This window comes from Meriones unguiculatus, chromosome 4 (assembly GCF_030254825.1).
Source record: "Meriones unguiculatus strain TT.TT164.6M chromosome 4, Bangor_MerUng_6.1, whole genome shotgun sequence".
In the NCBI taxonomy this organism is placed as follows: Eukaryota; Metazoa; Chordata; class Mammalia; order Rodentia; family Muridae; genus Meriones; species Meriones unguiculatus.
The window spans coordinates 126,550,676-126,573,889 of record NC_083352.1 but is presented as its reverse complement, the minus strand read 5'-3'; the positions used below and the strand labels follow the sequence as shown (position 1 = coordinate 126,573,889).

General features: G+C 46.2%; 1 protein-coding gene and 1 pseudogene across 1 annotated transcript; one reads left to right on the top strand and one right to left on the bottom strand.

Annotated features, from left to right (window-relative positions):
• Nucleotides 1-1,591: 1,591 nt before the first annotated feature.
• Nucleotides 1,592-11,746, bottom strand: LOC132653808 (beta-defensin 36-like). The gene is made up of 3 exons (XM_060383249.1): nucleotides 11,689-11,746; nucleotides 8,777-8,892; nucleotides 1,592-1,732 (listed from the first exon to the last, which is right to left on the bottom strand). Exons 1-3 carry the CDS (start codon nucleotides 11,744-11,746, stop codon nucleotides 1,592-1,594), a joined length of 315 nt encoding a protein of 104 aa, XP_060239232.1.
• A 10,342-nt stretch (nucleotides 11,747-22,088) lies between these two features.
• LOC110540317 (endoplasmic reticulum-Golgi intermediate compartment protein 1-like) lies at nucleotides 22,089-22,989 on the top strand (annotated as a pseudogene).
• The last annotated feature ends 225 nt before the right edge of the window (nucleotides 22,990-23,214 follow it).

Sequence of the window (23,214 nt, the reverse complement as noted above, 5' to 3'; positions counted from 1 at the left end):
GAGAGCAGGGGCTGACGTTGTAGGCAGGGCCCGAGGGCATAAGGAAGGAGGTGAGCTTTGCCTGGAGGGACAGCTTGGTAGTGATTGCTGCAGAGTGTCTGTGAGAGACAAGATGAGAACAGACTGCACTGTCCAACTTTAGAAGTCTCCCACACAAGAACAGCACATCCTGGCTCACTAGAAAGGCCACCTCACCCTCAACCTGTTTGATCTGGGCCACTGTTCTCTCAGCTCCACAGGGAGGAGAGGAAAGAACACTGGTGGTCAGGGTTCCATGGGGAGGCCAGCACAGAACTTCAACCTGATCTCACAGGCTCCTCTCAGGAAAGCCACTAAGTGAATGACAAAGTCTTTGATGAAGACTCCTCCCCTCTGTACATTCACGCTCTATCTGACCCCTGTGACCCAGGAGGAGGCAATGAACTGCCAAGGTTTCAGAAAGTATGGTAAGGGTATCTCAGAAAGGCCAGGGTCTGAGCCAACCCTCCACACCAGCACATCTCCCTGAGAGACACAGATGCCAGAGTGAAGTAGTTTACCTGTAAACTAGTGTGTGTGTGTGTGTGTGTGTGTGTGTGTGTGTGTGTGTTGTTGTTGTTGTTGTTGTTGTTGAGGGCTGAAGCCAAGGATTAGTATAAGCTATACAATGCGTTCTACCAACCAAGCTACACTTCTACTCTTTTTTTTTTTTTTTTTTTTTGGTTTTTTGAGACAGGGTTTCTCTATGTAACGGCCCTGCCAATCCTGGAGTCACTTTGTAAACCAGGCTGGCCTTGAACTCAGAGAGATTTGCCTGCCTCTGCCTCCCAGAGTGCTGGGATTACAGCGTGCACCATGCCAGGCTTAGTCCTTTTATCTGTAAGTCTTCAAAACAGTAAGAGAAACACTAAGAGTGATCCATCACCCTCAGACTTGAGGAAATGCTGTATTGATTTTATTTTACTTTAACCTGGTAAGATGTTCGTTGTCCATCGTTACTGGGTTCATGCCGTTCTGTCCTCAGCTTGATCCTCCCAGGACAGCCAGTGTCTAGGAATGAGAGTCCCATTCCCTAGCCATGAGTTTGTGTTGGGAGCTGAGGATGTCTTGAATGAGTGTGTAAAGATGGAATGAAGTCCTGAGTGAATACATATTCTCTATTTGACACGGGCATGGCCACATTAAGGTCAAAGACCTCAGACCCACAGAAAATTGGCAAAGCATTTCCCCGGGGTCAGACTAGGAAAAGCAAAACCTTTCTCTGGCCCAGGTACAAGCTTTTACAAATGGTTGACCAGTGTGTGCAAAAACTAACACGGGCACCCCCCTCTGCCCAGGAGTTTACATTCTGAGACCGCCCACCTACGGAGACCTTTCACTAACACTAGCTAGCCTCTCCCACGGTGCTGAACGTCATCCGCCATGCTGAGACTCCAGGTTGCTGAGGCAGTTGATACCATGCCATCCGAGTGCTCGGGAGCCCCTGACCCGAATTACCTGCGTATCTGTCCTTTCTCCACTCCCTTGCCACCACTCTTCAGGCTCCAGACCCGAGCCTGTTGGCATGCAGAAACTTTAGTCTTCTCTTTTCTGTTTCTCAGGATCAGGCTGATCACGCTTTCTGTTTCTCCGGCCGCTTAGCCTCACCGAAGCCCAGGCTGCTCCATCCCTCCAAATACTGTCGACCAGATGCCAAACCCATTTCCTCTCCCATCCCAGTGAGGACCAGCTTCCACGTATTAACAGGAGTCCACTAAAACAAACAAACAAACAAAGAGAAAGACAAATGTGTAAATTTGTCTGTTAGGCACGGATTTGTTGTGTTGGATTAGAAAATATGGTCAAAAGACTCCAACAGCAGCTGTGTTGCTGCTGAGAGGGTGGGAAGCTGTTCGTTGCTTTGTCCGCGAGGCTGAGCACTCCACACTGCCCAAGGCCTACAGTGGGTTCCTGGAGAGTCACTGGTTTCCAGTCTGCGCTGGAGGCCTGAAGAAGCTGCTTCCAACACCAGCTAATGAAATCAGCAGCAGAGATGGGGTAAACAAGCCTGTCGGAGGGAGGAAGGCCAACAAAGCAAACAGCAAACAATCCCACCTCTCCCCTGCCTTGAAAAAACAAAATCTGGTTGTTACCAGACTACGCCATGTACATTTGGAGTGGGTCTTCCTGCGTCAGGCAAGAGCGTACCCCACAGATGCACCCACAGCTCACAGGCCAAGCCGAAGCAGGCAATTCCTCTTTGAGGATGCATGATCAGTGGGTAGGCCTGGAGGACGCACACTTGAAATGGCTTCCTTGTTTCTAGGTGGTCCTAACAAAGATGGGGGGCAGGCAAGGAGCAGTCTCCCGGGCTGCTCCCGAAACACGTGCACATATACACACCCACTCATGCTCATTTTCAGTGTCCCACCTGAAAAAGGAAGAGCACTCAGAGCACAAGGACTGGCTTCTCTTTCAAAGACAGAGAAAAATCAAAACAAAACAAACAAACAAACAAACAAATAAACAAAAAAACAGTATGTTTTCGCCGATGCCCACTCAAAGAAAATAGGGAAAAAGTATCAGGCAAATACTACATTAAGTTCTTGCAAAGATCTATTTATGTTTGTATGTTTGTTTTATATGTGTGAATGTTGTGCCTGCATGTACGAAAGTAGATCTTGTGCTTGTCTGGCACGGAAGAGACCAGGAGAGGGCATCCAGTGCCCTGGGGCTGGAGTTAGAGAGGATTGTGAACTGCCGTGTGGGTGCTGGGACTAGAATTTAGAACACCATGAAGCCATCTCTCCAGCCCGTGTGTCAAATTCTTAGTCTGTCACCTTCCCAGCAGTGGTTTTGAAACACAGGTGACATACGTTTTCGGTCTTACGAACTATACAAATAATGGTCTAAGGACAAGACAGCTTGTCTTTAGTGAGGGAAGGTCTGGGGACAAAGTTATATAGCTCACTGTAGTGACTCGTGTCTGGTACAGCAGGGTCTTGAGTTTCACACCCAGCATGGCAAAAATAGAAACAAAGTCACCCTTGGGTAGGACTAGAGTCATGTGGCTGAAAGTACCCTAAGAGGGAGAGTACCCCGAGAGTAGTGCTGCTGGTGTGCTCAATCCAAGGCATCTCTCCCCATGTTCTGGGTCTGGCTCTGGCGAAAGGAAACAATCCAGAAGGAGGGCAAAGCTATTGCCCTCAAAGTGACCGTGGGCACCTCTTCAAACTCAGCCTCCGGAGCCCTTGTATGTTTGTGGCAAGGAGAATCATCTCCCACCATAGAAGGTGCCAAAGACTCTGGCCTGGCTGTTGCATGCCTATAACCCCAAGCACTCAGGAGGCGGAAGTAGACGGGTCTTTGTGAGTTCAAGACCAGCCTACTGTACATAGCAAGTTCCAGGACAGCCAGTGCCCTGGAGGCTAGCCACTGCTGTCAGCTCTCACTTTCCTGACTTCTCAGCCTGTCTCCTGAGGTCCCTCTCCTTCCCTGCTATGCCCCTGGCTTGCCTTCCTCACCAGCACAGTTAAGGCCTAGTACAAGAGACACAGACCTTTCTACTAACTGCATATCAAATGAAGTTCTGACATTTCAAACCTTTGAAAGTCTAAAGCTCGGAATGCTTACCCAGAATTGGGTTCAAGGCCAGCCCCCTCTTTTGTGTCTAGAATGGACACAGAGTAGTTGTTGAGGCTCCGGTGGAAGCTGGGAGAGAAGGATGCTGAAGTTTTATCTGAGCATGTTCCGGAGTTTATCGCTTCCTCACACTCCTTGTGCCTCTGGCATCTCTCTTCTGGCTTCTCATTGTTACTGGAGTCTCCTCCTTTCTGGATGCTTATCCCCCAGTCTTTCACTTGTCTTCTTGCTCCTCAGAACCAGCTGCTGCCCTCCTAGGGCAGATCATGTCTCTCTGTTTCTAGTACAGATTTTTCTAACACTCCTCCATCAGAACTGACCAGGCCACTGTAAAAGCAATAGAAAAAAAAAATAGAGAAACAGACAACCAACTCATATTTGGTTACCTATGGGCCAAGGGCAATATGTTACTCCCAAAGAAGAGAAGAGAAAGCGCACTGACCCAGATCATCATAGCCAAGTTAATTAAAGCAAAATTTTTTATTCTTATACACAGGCTGCCTCCCCCTAAGGCAGGATTGAAGAGGTCAGCCTTGGACATGAGAAAGACACAGCTTTTATAGCTCTGGGGGTAAGGGGTTTCTAAATGGAAGATTTGTTGGGCAAAATACGTGGGTTATGGGGGCAGAACATAGGCATAAGCAAGTTAGTCATAATGGCCTCCCAAAACAAAGACATGGCTACAAGATGGGCACAACAAGATAGTGATAAGAACAGCCAAGCTGAGGTGGTCAGAGGTGGTCACAGAACCTTTGAAACCAAGGTAGGGTTGCAAGACGGTTAAGAACTACTTTTGAAACAAAGACATGATTTCCATTTCTGGAACAAGATGCGTTACAGAACCATTTGTAGTTAGTGTTGCAGTTACAGGTGGGGCATAGCCCAATCTTTGAGAAACAGAGGTTTAATCACAAACAGGAGTGAGCCTAGATGGTCCTTACTGTAAGATGGCTCTTAAGGACAGCACAGGAAAACCTACAGAGTAAACTAATCTGGGCCCATGGAGGCTCACAGAGACTGAACCACCAAGCAAAGAGCATGCGTGGGCTGGACCTAGACCCCTACACATATGTAGCAGGTGTGTGCAGTTTGGTCATCATGTGGGTCCCCTAACAGTGGGAGTAGGGGCTGTCTCTGACTCTGTTGCCTGCTTTTGGATCCCTTTCCTCTAGCAGAGCTGCCTTGTCAGGTCTCAGTGGGAGAGGATACACTTAGTCCTGCTGTGACTTGAGGTGCCAGGGTGGATTGGCAACCCTTGTGGGCCTCCCCTTCTGTGAGAAGGAGAGGTGGGCGTGAGGGTGGGACTGGGAGGAGAGGAGGGAGGGGGCTGGGATCAAGCTGTAAAGTGGTTAAATAAAAACAAAGATGGCTTTTAAGCCTGAGATGGAGACAGACTGGGTCATCAAAAGATGCTGGGAAGGGGGAAGTAAAACTCGAGAGTTCTGTCCTAAAAAACAAGGTGCTGGGTTTGTCTGGTTGTTTTGAGACAGTAAATAGCCTAGGCTGGCCTCAGATTCCTGATCCTCATCCTTCTGCCTTTCTGGTGCTGGGTATGTGCCAGCACGTTCAGCAAAACAAGCATTTAAAAATAAGCTTCATAACGTTTGAAAAAAAAAACCAAAAACTCAAGAAACACTTGTTAAATAAATACCAACTAGAGATTTATCATCTTTACAGTTTTCTCTGCTGAGCATCAACCAGACAGAGCTGGGATCTCAGCTGTTCTCAGTGGGGCTTTGTGACGATTCTGGGCTCCTTCTGGCTAAGTCTGGTGTAAGGATGTGCTTTGTCCACTTGTGGTTGGATGTGGCCATGGAACTGTTGTTGCCAGTGGGCTATGAGTTATCACCAAGATCAGACCAGGTAACTGCCAGTCCAACTCTCTCCAGACCTTTGCTCCTCCTGTCATCAGCATAGCAACAAAGAAAGTACTGTGAGGTCAGGATTTCACAGCAAGACAACACGGAGCTGCTACCCAAGCTGAGCTGCAGTGTATACGGAACTGAGCTGCAGTGTTTATAGAATGAACAGGACATAAAGGCCTGCTTTAAAAAAACAAGTGAATTTGCATGTATTTATTTGCTCCTTTGTTTATGTGCACACCTGCACTAAATTCAAGCATGGATATTACAGGTCAACTCTGCCACCTGTCATATGGGTCCTGGGGATCAAACACGGGTCATCAGGCTTGGTAAGAACACTTGGGGTAAGATTTTAGTGACTGTTACAGATACACTAAACACATTTTGCATTATGACCTGGCCATGAGTATTTAATGACCACAGATGGAATGTGGTGGTTAAAAGCTGTGTGTTTGGATGTTACATTGATAAGAAGGAAACTTGTGATAGTTAACTTTGACCGCCAATTTAATTGAATTAAGAAAATATGGCACAGTGAAACATGCATGTAATCCCAGGACTCAGGGAGGCAGAGGAAGGTGGATCTCTGTGAGTTCGAGGCCAGCCTAGTCTACAAAGTGAGTCTAGGATAGCCTAGGCTACACAGAGAAACCCTGTCTCAAAAAATCAAAAGAAAAGACAAATGGGGCATTAATGAGGAATAATGAATGTGTCTATAAGGGTATGTCTAGAGAGGCTCAACTGAGGAAGAGAGGCCCACCCTGACCATGTGAGGCCCCACTCCATGGGCTGAGGTCCCACACTGAGGCAGCAGGTGGGGGGGTGGCAAATGTCAGCACTCACCTCACATTGCTTGTGGACTATGGACACAGATTCACCAGCTGCCTCACGCTCTTGCCCATGTCTTCCTCTCCATGACTGACTGTCTCTTCAAACTGGGAACATAAATAAGCCCTTTCTCCCTTAAGCTACTTCTTGTCAATCACTTTGTCATGGCAACAAGAAGAGTAACTAACTCTGTGATGGATGGATGAGTTCATTCACTCAGTTGTGCTGACGCTTTCACAGCACAGATGCCTGTCATCGCCACGTCACACAGCCTATGTACACATGGCTTTACTTGATCATTAGGCCCCATTAATGCTATATAGACATGTTCAGGAACATCTTTTGGGTGTATGCTCAGGAGTGATATGATAGGACTTGAGGTAGCGCTATTCCCAGTTTTCTGAGAAAGCGCCAGATTGGTTTTCAAAGTGGTTGAAGAAATGTGCACTCCCATCAGCGGTGGAGGAGGTGACACTTTCCCACATCCTGGCCAGCATGTGTTGTCACTCGAGTTTTTCATCTTACTAATTCTGAGAGGTGTAAGATGGAATCTCAGAATCATTTTAATTTGCATTTCCCTGTGGGCATCTCAGGCTTCATGTGGACATACCAGTTAGGGGCGTGGGGCATATCTCTGATGCTGACTATGTTGCCTGCTTTTTGATCACTTCCCCCTGATGGAACTTCTCTACCAGGCCACAGGGGAGGAAGACAAAGTCAGTGAATAGATGAGCTGGACTGTCTGGGTAGGAGGAGTACTCTAGGGGAAAGGAGATGGAGTAGGGAGGGTGGGGCTGAAAGAAGAGGAGGGAGGGGCATCTGACCAGAAGGGAAACTGAATTAACTAATAAAAATATTTTAAAAAGACAAGTCAAAGAATGGTGAGATCGAAAGCTTGCACTGTCTCTAGTACATTAGACCCAGCTTCCCTGGCTGCCTGTGCGGTCATTTACACACTATTTACAAATGCTTCCATTCCATCAGGTGACAAGTGACATAGACATGACCTGAAGTACATGAGGGAGTTGGGTTTGCACAACCCTGATGGCTAAAGATGTTAATTTTTTTCATGTAATTATTGGTCATTTTTTATCTGGTTGAGTTCTTGATGTATCCTGGGTACAGGTCCTCTGTCAGATGAATAGCTTGTAGATATCTTCCCATTCTATATTAAAACTAACAATCACTGAGAAAAAATAAGATCCTGGAGAGGGTGAAAGGGAAACAGAGCTCCTACATCCTGCTTCTGAGAATGTAAATTAGTACATCCACCACAGAGATGACTATGGTAGTTCCCCCTAAACAATTAAAACTAGAACTGCCACTACATGGCCAGCCTAGTCCTGGACACACACTGGAAGCAAGCTAAGGAGGCACGTGTTATGGCTACCTGCTTCTCAGTGATTATCACAGCGCTCCTCACAGCAGCCAACTCATGAAGACAGCCTGAGTGTCCACCAGCTTATGAACGGATGAACACAACGTGGGACAGTCAGGTGTGGTAACTCACACTGGTAACTGCTACACTCAGGAGGCTGGAGCAGGAGGAGAGTCACAAGTTCAAGGCCACTTGGATTCCATAGTGATTTCCAGGGTGTCCTGAGCTATGGAGTGAGACCTTGTGTCAGAAACCAAATGTAAGAAAGTAGGAAGGAAGAAAATATGGAATAAATAGATAATGAAGTGTTATTCAGTCATAGACAATGAAATCATTTATTTGAAGGAAAATGGGCAGAAGTAGAAGTTATTATGTAAGTGAAATAAGCCAGGGTCAGAAAAACAAAAATCATGCTTTCTTTCAGATGAGGAATCTAAAGAAGAAAATTTAAAAGACACAAATATTGAAAGGGGCTATTAGGGAAGCTAAAGAGGGCAGGGGGGACGTGCAAGAACGTAATGGGGATGAACGTGATCAAAATATACCATAGGCCAGGTGAAAATGTCACAAGAAAATCTACTATCTTTCACAATCAATATCCCCAAATAAAATATATAAGAAATAAAGTAACTGAGGGAGAGTGCACAAGTTACATACAAACAGTGTCACACAGTATGTGAGAGAATTTGGATACACATACTTTGGCATTTCCAGGGACTGCAGACCCTAACCATATACCGACATCATGTCTAGATCACCTGTAATTCCTAACACAGTGTAAACGCCATGATCATAGTTCTCAAATGTATTGTTTAAGAACAACTAGAAACCAGTAATTACATATTCTGCATCAGTACTTACATATTTTTTCTGAACATTTTTGCCATGTACTTGGTTAACTCCACTGAGGCACAACTCCTAGGTAAGGTGAACTAGATACATCCTTTTACCAAATGCCTAACGTTGGCCTTTGGTTACCCATACAAAGAGGCAGACACACAAGTCAAAAAGATGCTTTAATGAAGTTCAGGAAACCGCTGAGGTGAGCATAAACACCTCCGTTTTTTCTCTTAGAGTGCTAATGCAAATTCGGTGAAATACTTGGTACATTCTTGAGCTTCACACAGCATGGTTTGCCATTCCAGCAAAAGATGTAGAACATTTCCTTCTTAAAGCATCTGTCACGGCAGGAACCAAGAGAATTCCAGCATTTTTCACTGTGCCCTAGTCCAGAGCAAGAACAAGGACACCTGCATCAGTCCTGAGGTTCCAGGTAGAGGCCGGAGGCCCAGGCGATAAAAGGGAGGCAGTGGAAGGAGTGGTCACCTTGGGGACCTCGTATCATGTCACATCCTTTAAGGACACTCAGTACCAATCCCAGCCCTTCATAAATGCTTCCTCTTGGAAGTGCAGTAACTTACAGGGCTTAACAAGCATGGTGGGTTATGAGGTTAACAAAATGAACCATCAGAACCTATCGACCTGGATTGAACTATCTGTGTACCAAGCCAGCTGGTAGACCTTGAGCTGGTGACTTCCTTCCTAAGAATCTGTTTGCTCTCTTCTACAGACGTAGATGTCTCAGAGAGCTGTGGGAATGAATGGCACAGACAGTGTAGCTCAGTCAGCGCTTGCATGCCTGAAACCCTGGGTGCCAGTCCTAGCATCGCATAGAGTGGGCAAGGTGGAACATATTTATAATCTTAGCACTCAAGAGATAGAGGCAGGAAGATCAAGAGTTCAAGGGCCTTGTCAGCAATGCATGAGTTCCACCAAGAACAGCTTCAGCTACATGAGATCCTGTCTCAAACAAAATAAGAGTAAAATGTGAATAAATTATTAATTAATTTGCATAAAAATACTACTATTAAGTAAACCTGGGCATGAAATGTCACAAACTTAGCAGGGATTGAACAGTTTAAACTATTTTTGGGGGGGGATGCTGAACTAGAAAAACAGATTTCAAATAACGAAGCCTAATAACTTAAGAGAAATACAAAGTAGAAAGCATATTTAAAGAAAGAAGAAAATACAACTGACAAAATGTACATAATTAATAACCATAGGGATCCTGACCCAAGTACTATGTCTACAATAGAACCCATCCACTCAGGGACAGCACAGGAGAGGAATGGAAGGACAATAGGAGACAGAGGACCAGGACACCAGCTGCTAAGTACTGTCTTCTAGATGTGACTGGGATGCTATGCTCATGAAACCCTAACATTATGGCTACAGACTAAATGACAAGTTAAAATCAGGCCATCAAACTCCACAGGAGAGCAACAGAACCAAAAAATCTGGGCACAGAGGTCTTTTCTGAGACTGATACTCCAACCAAGGACCATTGATGGAGATAACCTAGAACCCCTGCACAGACCTAGCCCATGACAGTTCAGTGTCCAAGTGGGTTCCATAGCAATGGGAACAGGGACTGCCTCTGACATAATCTGATTGGCCTGCTCTTTGATCACCTCCCCCTGAAGGGGGAACAGCCTTACCAGGCCACAGAGGAAGACAATGTAGCTAGTCCTGATGAGACCCAATAGACTAGGATCAGAAGGAAGGAGAGAAAGACCTCCCCTATCAGTGGACTTGGGGAGGGGCATGCGTAGAGAAAGGAGAGGTAGGGAGGGGCTGGGAGGGGAGGAGGGAGGTGTTCATGGGGAGGGATACAAAGTAAGTAAAGTGTAATTAATAAAAAATTATTAAAAAATCAGGCCATGAGAGCTCAATGACAGAGTATCTGTCCATCATGAATCACAAAAATACAAACATAAAACAAATACATAAAGGACTCAGTGGCTACACATTCAGACATAAGAGCCACACAGCACGAGACAAAGATGGGAGCATACTGAGAGTATGTTCCGTGGCTTGAGACCAAGTTACTGCAGAGGTATTTGTAGCTAACAATGAAAGGAGAATGGAGGGTCTATCCAAACATTCACAGCAGGCCGGTGTGTGACTTAGTGGCAGAACATTTCTCAAACATCCATGCAACAAAAAGAGAAAGAAAGAAGGGAATCTAGAAGCAGGTTGTGAATTTAAATAAAAAGTACCAGTAGGAATTCATGGGTGCTTATTTTTAAAAAGATTTTTCCCCCCACGGCTCTGGTGACTCCAAAGCTTAGAAACATTTGCCAGCCAGTAAGAATTAAAAAGCATAATTGTGGAGACCATTTTTTGCTCAAGAAACTACTAAGCAAGCCTGAAGAATCCTATCACACAAGAGACTGAGGAAGCTATGAAAGACAAGAAACACAAAGATCAACACCTCAGATCTAAGGCTCTCCCTTGACTGCCTTCACTAGGAGTTTGTCCTGCAAGAGGGATGACAGTAGCAATAGATTCAAAGTATGGTTTAGAATAATTAGTTTAAAACTTGTGAGTTCAAAGCCAGCCTAGTCTGCAAAGTGAGTTCTAGGACAGCCAGGGCTGTTACACAGAGAAACCCTGTCTCAAAAATAAGAGAAAAAACAAACACTAACTCATTAATCTAAAATAAATAATATTTAGCTGAATAATGATGTATCTACTGTCTTCTGAATCCAGCTGTTATTGAGGGAAGTAGAAAGGGGAGGATGAAGGTAGAAACCCTGGATGCCTAACCCTTTCTCCAAGCCAGACCTGTATCTCAGATCATAAGAGGCTGATGTAATTGGCTACAGATTTATATGCAATCCCTGCAGCTCTAACTCCCAAGTTTCCTACCAACAGAATAGTAGGTTCTGCTACTTTCCGACGAATTACAAAAAAACAAAGAAGCTGCCTTGATTGTACACCAAAATTTCAGTGTTCCTAGTCTTGACATTTCTACCTATTTTTTATGTTACATAAGAATTACAAATTAGGCAATTGAAACACAGAGAAATGAGTTGCCGGGCAGTTGCTGGGCAGGTTTAATCCCAAGGTCTGAGGCTCTTCCCACAGCCCCAGACAAACAACCTCAAGCCCATCCCACCATCCACCCAGACCCACTCTCCAACTCTGTCCCTCCTCTGAAGGGGGCTAGGTTACCTGGAATGACCTGGGACTGAAGCAGCAGCAGAGCCAAGGCCAACACTGCAGTCTTCATGGCTTTAGGAAATCCAGGGTGTTGACCTGTGTCTAGCAAAACACAAGGCACTGGGTGAGAGCTCTGGATGCCTGCTGCCTGTAATCAGCTGGGACACGTGTTCTCAGAGGAACAGAGGTACATTCTGCCTCCCCACCCCAGGCCTCCACACCCACAGCACTGACCACACACTCCTAAGCTAACACTCCCTTATCCTCTCAAGGACCAGCAAGACTCACTCCTTCAATGGCCAGAATATACCACTGTAAGTACATGTCAGTCTTTATCAAAAGCCAACCCAGAATCCTCTTCTCTGCAGGTAAAGGAGCTTGAGTCCACACTTGTAAGTTGGAAACTGTTCACAGTTGGTGGCTGCCAGGAGATGGACAGTCAGTTTTCTTTTAAAAGTGTGCGGCCCCTAGTTGATTGTCTATGCTCCACTGAACAGCCCGCATCCTTGAGTTTATGGGCAGCACAAATTGGACTGGTTGGGATATTTTTTTAAAGGGTGGGGCTGGAGAGACAGCACAGTGGTTAAAGCCACAGGCTGCTCTTCTGGAGGAACCAGCAATCCACATGGCAGCTCACAACTGTCGGCAACTTCAGTTCCAGAAGACCCAGCACCTTCTTTTGTCCTCTATGATGCAGGTGGTAAACAGACAGACGTTCAGACAAAACACCCAAAACCCAGCCCCACACATAATAATAAAATATTTTTTAAAGCAAGACAGACATAAAGTTGGAAGGAAGGTGGGGAGGTGGAGATGGACCTCTTTGAGTTTGTGTCTAATCTGTTCTACATACAGAGTTCTAGGAAAGCCAAGGCTACATAATGACACAGCTGTCTCAAACAAACAAACAAACAAACAAACAAATAAACCTTAGAGGTGTGCTGGGAAAATGGAGACAGGCACTCTGGAGCCCTGGAGCTCACTGGTCAGCCAGCCTAGCTTAATCATCTTGTCCCAGGACAGTGAGAGACGATGTCTCAAAACACAAGCTGACGGCTCTTGAGAAGTGACTCTCAAGCTTGACCTCAGGCCTCCATATTTCAATTGCACATATCCAAACACAGCAGTCATGATTCTAAGATAGTTTAGATGAGCTACATAAAAAATCTCTTTAAAAGAAAGGTTAGCTGGGTAGAGTTGCACAGGTGTTTAATCCCCAAATTTGAGAGGCAGAGGCAAGTGGATCTACAGAGCAAGTTCCAAGACAGCCAAGACTTCACAGAGGGACAATGTCTCAAAGACATACATATACACACACACACACACACACACACACACACACACAAACTGTTTTCTTTTTAGTTACATGCATATGCGTTCCTGTGTGTGGGTATGTGCACACGAATGCAGTTGCCCTAAGAGGCATTAGATCCTCTGCAGCTGGAGTTACAGGCAGGTGTCAGGCACCATGGGTGCTGGGCACTGCACTCAGGTCCTCTGGAAGAGCAGGACACACTCTGAACAGCCTTCGCTCCAGCCAGACAAGTCCTTTCTCCAGGTGCTCTTCTCCATGGGAACTAAGAGAGGACACTGCCCACACTTTCAGCAGAGTGAGTTTATCAAGATGCTCTCTATCAAAGAAAAGTGCTCCCACTGCCTAAAATGCTCCGTTTTAGGAAAAACTTTGTCATTGAAGCCAAGAAAGGTAGAAATTAGTCAGCGCACTGTCCCAGCTGAGACCCCTGTTTGTGTGATCTTAGAGTGAATCCTTTTCTCTCTAGGATCAGTCTCAGCAGTGAGCAGATTGGAGCCCACAGAGTAAACACTCAGTCCAATCCTCTGTGGTTCCCAGGTCACTCCAGGTACACAGAAGATGAAAGGCTACAGAAGTCTGAGGTTTTGCCACCAGCGTGGGTCCAACTACATGTACTCACCTCTAGAGTCAGTCCCAGGGCCATGACCCCTAATCTTTAATTCTGTACAATTTCTTTACCTCAGCTGCCTCAGCAAGGTTACATGGAGATCCAGGTAAGGGGTCTAAGAAAGACACCCCAGCCTGGATATCTTTCTGGACAAACTACAGACTCTTCTTGATTCCACTGCTGATGGCAGCCTTGGCTCTCTTCTTGGAGCTGGCTTCACAGAATCTTAATGCTGGCCCCACTCAGCCTTAGGAAGACTGGTTACAAGGAGTGTGGGGGTGATCTTGGTTTTCAACTTGACACACTTGGGAAGAGAGAACCTCAGCTAAGGATTGGCTCCATCAGACGGGGCATTGGGCCTGTCTATTGTCATGTTGTTGATTGTTATTTAACACAGGAGAAGAGTAGCCACTGTGGGCAATAGCAACTTTAGCTATAGATGTAAGCTAGTTAGGTAGAGAGAAAAAGAGATAGAGACAGAGAAAGACACAGGGACAGAGAGACAGAGTAAGTAGAATATATTCCCCATGGTCTCTGCTTCAGTTCCTGTCTCCAGGCCTCTGCCCTGAATTCCTGCCATGTCTTCTATCAATGATGGGCTATAATCTCAAAGCCAGATAAACACTACCCAAGCTGCTTTTGGTCAGGGATTTCATCATAGCCAGAGAAAACCTTAACTAGGACAAGATGATCTTGAGTGTTCTCTCCTCTAGACCCCAGAAGCAGTCTTAGCTCTTGTGTTCCCAAAAGAGAGGAACTCAGACGGGACACAGTAATGCAGAAAGCAGACAGGGTTTCCTCAACTCAGCAGGGTAAACTGAGGTGCACACTTTACAGCAGGAGACAGCTGTGCCAAGCAGAAATGGTGCTGATTCTGGCAGGCACAGAGCTTATGGCTCTCTTCTCTCTGTCACCCTCTCCCCTGTGCCTCCTCCAGGATATAAACTCCCAGAAACAGGCAAGCTTTTCTTGTCACCCATTTTACCCACAAGTCAGTCTGTCTATTATAAGCAAATATACATGACTCAAGAATATTTACAAGTGCTTAAGTGACCCTAAAACTGCAAACTTCACCTGGTAAGGGTGAATGTGGTCTGGGCATGCGCCCCTGGTGAGGTCATTTCTGGAGCTGGTTTGAATTGAACTAGACCTGGTCCACCACCATCGATTTTCTTCACAACTTGTTTGAGCTGGCCCACCCAGAGAGACCATCACCTCTCTTTAAAATGTGTTGTGTTAGCCACCACTGCCTGTCTTTTTGGTCCACCTGAGGTACTTGTGGTCGTGACACTAATGCCCTGCCGAACCAAGACCCTCTCATTCCGTGTCCCTGAAATAATTGGGAAGAAGTTGTAAGATTCTCCAACCGTCAAAGTCTTAGTCCTTCCTGTTGGGCAGACTTGACTGATATTTTTAAGTTCCTTTACAAGGTTTTCCTTTGTCTTTCAAACCCCTGAGAATTACAGAATATTCCATTCCAGCAAGCTCTTATTGACGCAATGGCTGCCAATGACCTTGGGCAGTCAACTATGTCATGAGAAAAGGCAGGAGGGGAGGGCAGGGCAGAGCTAAACATCTTTACACATTAGTCCTGAGATTGTAGCTCGGGAAACAGATAGCATTGGTTCCCCCAGAGAAGATAGAAAGTGGCTACATTCTCCTGCAGGGCCAAGGGAAGGAGGGGAAAGATTGCAGTGATGCCTCTGCACAGGAGACTCACTGCTGAGTACAGGAAGGGCAGGCTGAGCCCACAGCTCTTAGTCTCTTCTGTGCATGGATTCCCAGAAGAATGAGCTACCCCTGCCTGCAGCATGATTCCTTGGGAATGGGAGTGGATAAGAAACAGGAAATAGTTCTTTCTTCCCTCACAGCAATCATCCCCTTCAGCAAGAAACAAGGCAAAATTCTAAGACAGAGAACATGGGGTTTTGAAGGGTCGCCTTCTGACATTTTCAAATTTTAAGCTGTCAAATGATCTTGATTTCACAATAAACCATGTTGTTTTAAATTTCACTTTGAATCAGTTCAGCACATGGTTCCTGTAAATTTCTAAAAATCCCTTTTGTTTTTATGAATATGGGTTTTGTGCCAGAATGTATGTTTGTGCACTGCATGAATGCAGTCTCCCAAAATGGGTGTCCAGGAGAGGGGTGTGCTTTTCTTTGCAGCCCGATTTCCCCAGAAGTCAGTCTGCTATAGATATATTCATAAGATCCAAGAATATATAAGGGGTTTAAGCACCCCTAAGATTGCAGAGTTTACTAGGGAAAGGGCAACTGTACTCTGGGGATGCTCCCCTGGTGAGGGGATCCCTGGAGCTGGCTTGAGCTGAACCAGACCATCTAGCGCCATCTTTTATGCCTCTATTGGGGTGAGGGGTAAACCTGACCCAGCCAGACAGACTATCAGTACCTATGGATCTTTATGTTTTTTTTTTTCTCCTTGTTGTTTGCTTGTTTGTTTTTTGATGGGTCTGTTAGGCAGTTTCCTGGTGCTAACCTCCTCCTAGACACTGGTTGTTCAGAGCTTGCAAGGGGCTAATATCACACCTTAGCAGTCGATGACTCGTGTGCCAATATTTATTCAAGATTGTTATGATGCAACCAAAATGCTCTTTTCTAGCCATTTCTTCCTCTGTAATCGGAGACAAAGGTCTCTGGGTTGATACCATCACCACATAGATTTTTGGTTCTGTTGTCTTCAATGGTGTTCTTGGTGTTCATAGCATGCAGGTAAATGCAGAGAGAGTTTGATTCCCCAAATGTCTTATATAATTGCTGGCCCAGAAGGAAGAAAAAAGAAGATCATTCCCACTGCACAATCATCATGAGCAGCCAAAGATATCATGTTTTCTAGACTTAACATCCTTGTGGCAAAATACTGGAGAGAAGCATGTTAAAAAGAGAATATGCTTTCTTTTCTTTTCTTTTCTTTTCTTTTCTTTTCTTTTCTTTTCTTTTCTTTTCTTTTCTTTTCTTTTCCTTTCCTTTCCTTTCCTTTCCTTTCCTTTCCTTTCCTTTCCTTTCCTTTCCTTTCCTTTCCTTTCCTTTCCTTTTTTCTTTTCGTCTTTCTGGGTCTGGGTTATCTCACTCAAAACTTTATTTTTTATTATTTTTAATAAAATTTTTTATTTGTTAGTTTATTCATTTTGTATGCCAGCTGTAGTCTCACCCTTGCCCCCTCCGTATCCCTCCCTCTCTCCCTCCCTCCCTCCCTCATCTTCTTCCATCCCTCTTCCCCAGTCCACTGATAGTGGAGGACCTCCTCCCTTCCATCTGACCCATATCATCAGGACTGTCTTTCGTAGTCTTACTCTGTAGCCTGCTCCCACTTCCGGGGGAGGTCAAAGAGCCAGCCACTGAGTGCTTGTCAGAGACAGCCCCTGCTCCACTTACTAGGGAGCCCTTTTAGAGACTGAGCTGCCACAGGCTACCTCTGTGTAGGGGTTCTAGGTTATCTCCATGAATGGTCCTTGGTTGGAGTATCAGTCTCAGAAAAGACCCCTGTGCCCAGATTTTTTTGGTTCTGTTGTTCTTCTCGTGAAGCTGCAGAGCCTTCCAGGTCTTTTCTCTCTCTCCCTTCTTTCATAAGATTCCCTGCACTCTGTCCAAAGTTTGGCTATGAGTCTCAGCATCTGCTTTAATACCCTGCTGGGGAGAGTCTTTCAGAGGTCCTCTGTGGTAGGCTCCTGTCTTGTTCCTTATTTTCACCTTCATCTGATGTCTATCCCATTCGTTTTTCTGAATGAAGATTGAGCATCTTACCCAGGGTCTACCTTCTTGCTTAGCTTCTTTAGGTGTAAATATTTTAGTATGATTATCCTATATTATATGTCTAATATCCACTTTGAAGCAAGCATGTACCATGTGTGTCTTTCTGCTTCTGGGATAGCAATCATTGTTTCTGAGTCATGGTGAGATGGAGGATTATAGCAAGTGACAATAGCAAAGCTGCTTACATTTTGATGGCCACAAAACACAAAGAAAGAGAACACCAAGCGAGCTGACTTTTCTCTTTGGCCCTTGCTCGATGGGATGGTGCCCATAGTCAGGGCAAGTCCACCTTCCACATTCCTCTCTGTGCATGCCCTCAACAGACAAACCCAGAGGTGTGCTCCACTAGTCTCCTAAACACTTCCCAACCCAGGCAAGCTGACAGTGAATGTAACCATCACAGATGCAGCATGGCCTTGTAATAACTTGAAATGATGATCTATCTGGTTGTTAGGGCTGACATTCAACACCACAATGGAGCAGTAAAAACAGGTTTTTTTTTTTCTCCACTATCCTGGAAGTTACAAGTTCAAAATCAAAATGGTGACAATGCTGGCTCCTCCAGAGACCCAGAGGTGTGTGTGCTGTGTGCTCTCTGCTGGTCCCTTGCTGCTGCTGGCCCTTGGCGTGCTTACAACTGCACAGCTTCAACCTCTGCCTCCATCATCATACTTTTTTTTTTTTTTTTTTTTTTTTTTTGTATTTCTGTCCAAATTGCCTTCTCCTTGTAAGGACACTAGCCAAGCACATTTTCGTGATTTGGGTATTGGCCAGCACCCTGCCAAAAGGATGCAGCAGCCTTATACTCTTATACTAAGAGTACTGCTCTCTCCCTATACAAGTGACTCTGTTGGGGCTGGGAAGACAGCTTGGGGGTTAAGAGCATGTGATGATCTTGCAGAGGACTCGGGTTCAGTTCCCTGCACTCAGGTCGGCCAAATCACAACCTTCAGGATCCAGCTCCTGGATCAAAGCCCTCACTGGCCTCCTCAGGCACTGCCCTCATGTGCACAAAGTCACACTCACACACATACACATATGGACAAAGAAAATAATTTGAAATGTCTGGAATTATTGATAAAATAATAGTATTGTTAATTTAGTAGTAGAAAATGATACCACAATGATTCCACCTTGTCATTTGAGTGTCTTTTCTTTGGTTCCTGATCAGAGTGGAAGTAGCCTTTCTACCTGTCCATGAACAGGCCATGATATCTGAGGTGTGCCTGGAGGTATTCACACAGCATCTTCCTCTGTCCCCTCACCAGGTCCCTTTTCTCTTGTAACTGAGAGAACCCACCATACTAATATCTATTCTGGGACGGTGTTTTAAAGGCTCAGTGGTACATGAATATGCATGGAATGAGCCCAGGAGGAGAGTGTGGCTTTCCAGGTGCCACCATGTACTTTGGAGTTGATGGTTGAAAGGAAGCTTCATGGTCGAAGGGTTTCACAGCCTGGATGGCTGAGTCCAAGAATATGTGAGTGAAAATGCCACCTCCCTGCCATGTGTGGGTGCTGAAATCTTTGGGTTACTGTATGCATTTGCATTCTGTGTCATTTTCATACCTACAGAACCTTATATAGATGGGTCATTGGACCCCCATGGCTCATCTGCTCTAAATACTTGATGAAAAAGATTGAAACCTAGAAAAAGTTGAATCTTGAAGCCCTGGGTTTAGCATAGTAAAAAAGGGGGAGGAGGAGGAAGAGGAGGAAAAGAAAGAGAGATAGGAGAGGAGGACAAAGAATCTCCCAGTATTGCTTAAAGAAGGAGGAGGAGGAGGAGGAGAAGCAGCAGCTTCCAATATCATATAAGAACTAAAGAGATGCCTTAGCAGGCAGGCTGTTTGCTCTGAGTTTAAGGCCATCCTGGTTTACAAAGTGAGTCCAGAATAGCCAAGGCCACACAGAGAAATCTGTATAAAAAATACATACTGCTGTTAGAAGGGAACTGAATTCAATTCCCAGCACCCATGTGGAGGGTGGCAGCATAAGAATCATCCCAAATCCAGGAAACCTTCAGGCTCCAGTGCACTTACACTCACATGCACACACACACACACACACACACACACACACACACACACACACACTTACATATAATTAAAAATAAAAACATTAAATTTTTTTTCTTCACAGTTTATTCATTATATATTCTAATTGAAGCCCCCTCCCTCAACTTTTCCAGCCCCACCCTCTCTCCCTCTTCCCCTCATCCCCTTCCCCTAGTCCATTGAAATGAGGAGTGCCATCTGCCCATAGCTTGTTAAGTCTCATCAGGACTGCCTGGATCTCCATAGGAAGGAGTGTGAGAGCCACCTGTCCCACACATTCAAACATTATGCTTTTTGATATTTTTAATAGTTTTTATTATTATTATTAATTACACTTTATTCATTTTGTATCCCCCCATAAGCCCCTCCCTCCTCCCCTCCTGACCCCATCCTTCCTCCCCTTTCTGCATGCATGCTCCTCCCCAAGTCCACTGATAGGGGAGGTCCTCCTCTCCTTCCTTCTGATCTTAGTCTATCAGATCACATCAGGAATGGCTGCTTTGTCTTCTTCTGTGGCCTGGTAAGGCTGCTCCCCTCTCAGGGGGAGGTGATCAAAGAGCAGGCCAATCAGTTTATGTCAGAGGCAGTCCCTCTTCCCATCACTATGTAACCCACTTGGACCCTAAACTGCCATGGGCTACATCTGTGCAGGGGTTCTAGGTTATCTCCATGAATAGTCCTTGGTTGGAGTATGAGTCTCATCCAGGCAGGTAAGAGGCCCTGGCTAGAATGAAATTCTTCTCCTCAGCTTCCTTTCCTCTATGGACTTGAGTGTCACTTTGCAGCCACCATTTTAAATGTGAATGATCTCTGGGGACAGCAAACATCAGAGGAGGTAGCCATTGTGTGCTGTCCTTGTCACCAATGAGAGGTGGTAAGGACAAGGTGCAGTTTTCAGGTGTTTCTCACAGTCCCCAATTTCATAACAGCTCTCCTTCCCCACTTCTGTCATTGCTGACCAAACTAACCCCAGAGGCCAGGTTCACCACTAACCACTTCTCTGTGACTGCCACAGACAGACATCAGGAGTCCAGCAGAGCCCTGCACTGAAGTCCTGGGGTGCCTTCAGTTCCTGGCCCATCACCCTTGGAAATGAACTAATATCCTCCGTTCCTCACCAAATCTTTGCTTTTCCAACTCCTTCAACAATTAAGCTGAGACTCATTTTACCATTGATCCCTTAGTCCATGATGCTGATCGTGGCTGTCCTCAGACTGAAACTTCACAGGATGACGAGAGGCAGCAGGCCACCGTGGTAGAGCTGTAGGACTGGACACTGGATCTCTTCCCAGACCATCTCATTCTCTCTCTCTCTCTCTCTGTCTCTCTGTCTTTCTAGTTTTTAGAGACATGTTTTCTCTATTTGCATTGGCTGTCCTTCACTTACTTTGTAGACAAGGCTGGCCTTCAACTCACAGAGATCTGCCTGCCTCTGCTTCCCCCAGTGCTAAGATTACATGCCTACACCACGGCTCCTGGCTGGTATTCTCTTTCTTATAAAACTTCTTGAAGGAATTTCTGAACACCTAGGACCTCATGCTTTCACTTACCTTTGTGTAAATCTTGGTCAGAACATTCAATATTCTCTGTCCCACAGATGGTTTGCTCACTATCTTGGCTTGTAGACTCTACCATGTTTGATCCTCTTGACCTCTATACCAAGAAGGTCCAGTCAGGAAGGAGACCTCACATAAATAATGGAGACAGAGGATAGTTGATGGAGGGAAGTTCTTACTTTTGCTGGAAAGTTCAAAAAGGAGAAGAATGCACTACTGCCGGGGCCCGCCAGCAGAGTCGAACAGTACCTGAGTGGGGAGTGAGGACAAATCACACTTCACACGGGATCGGCTTGAGGGGGCTGTCAGTCTGAGTGAAGCATTGAGGGTTTATTAAGCAGTGAGGTTCATTACTTATAGGCAAGCAAGTAACATCAACACAAAAACAAAAAGGTGTGGAACCACCTAACCTTTTTTCAAAAGCTACTTCCCCAGGAGAAAACACAACAAAGCAGCTTAACAAGCAGCTCTCCACACCACAGTGTGAGTCCTGGTGATCCAACTCAGCTCGTCAAGCTTGGCCGCAGGTGTGTTGCTTTAGCAAGAGGCCATTTGCGTCCAGGTGCTGGAGGCTTCCGGGTTCCCTGGAGCATCCGGGACTGTCTCTCAGGCTGGCTTTGTCTGTAGCTGTGTCCCACGGCTCTCCACACACTACCAACTGCAGAAGCAGCCACCTCGCTGCTGCTAAGGGAGCTAAAGAAATGAGAATGAATGAATGTTCAGACCAGGCCTCAGGGAACCTCTCTTCTTGCATCCTTAAGGAAGGGGCTCAACCCAGCACCGAGAGCAACCCTGTGATTGGTTAGTACAGGGCTGGTGCTCAGAGAGCCCTCCAATGCCATTTTCCTCCCGGTTCTTGTTCCTCTAATGTTGTACTTACTCTTAAACAGACCTTGCCCTGCCTGGAACCCCATTTTCTCTTATCTGCCAGTCTGGTGTTAATTCTGCAAGCCAATGACGTGTGCGCAATTGCATTTGTGTTGTGGCGCCCCCTTGTGGTCCCTTGGATAATGCGGTGCAGAGCTGGTGGGGAAGGGCTGTATTTTGTAGCCTTGGACCTTGGATGTCCTCATCCTCCTGATCCAAAGGCCAAATGGCTGTGGCCCGCCTGTCCTGCAACGATCCCACCGGCTCAGTGGCACGATGCCCTTTGACTTCAGGAGGTTTGATACCTACAGGAAGGTGCCCAAGGATCTCACACAGCCAACGTACACTGGTGCCATTATCTCATCTGCTATTGCCTCTTCATCCTCTTCCTATTAAGTGTTTACTGGATTCATCACGACAGAAGTGGTGGATGAGCTCTACATTGATGACCCAGACAAGGACAGCGGAGGAAAAATGGACGTCAGCCTCAATTTTAGCTTACCCAGTATGCACTGTGAACTGGTCGGGCTTGACATTCAAGATGAGATGGGCAGGCACGAAGTGGGCCACATCAACACCTCCATCGAGATCCCACTGAACAGCGAAGCCGGCAGCCTCTTCCAGGGCCACGTTAGCATCAGCCAGGTCCCCAGCAACTTCCACGTGTGGCGTGGGCACAGTGCCACAGCTCAGCCACAGAACCCGGACATGAGGCATATCATCCACAAGCTCTCCTTCGGGGATACACTACAGGTCCGGAATGTTCACGGAGCCTTCAATGCTCTGGGAGGAGCAGACAGACTCACCTCCAAACCCCTGGCCTCCCGTGACTACATCTTGAAGGTTGTGCCCACAGTGTATGAGGACAGGAGTGGCAAGCAACGTTACTCCACTCCTACCAATACACAGTGTTCACCAAGGAGCACGTTGCCTACAGCCACGCGGGCTGCATCATCCCCACCATCTGGTTCCGCTATGACCTCAGGCCCATCACAGTCAAGTACACAGATGCTATCCAGGTTCATCACCACATCTGCATGATCATTAGCGGGATCTTCCCTATGGCCGGCGTTCTGGGCTCCAACATCTTTACAGCCCGGAAGTGTGGAGGAGAATCCAGCTGGGCAAGATTCACTGACTTCTTGACGCCCAGTGACTGAGGACCAGGGACTCTGCTGGCCCTGCCTCCAGCGTCCTATGTCCTTCTGCCTTCTCTGGCCCAGTGTGTGCAGGTGAAAGGGAGGGGTGGTAATGGGTGGCACAATTTTCCTCAGCTACCCCTTCCCCCATGTTTTAGATAGATTAACACTACCGGGAGTCATGGTGTTCCTTTCCCTGCAGAGCTCCAAGACCAGAGTCAGGC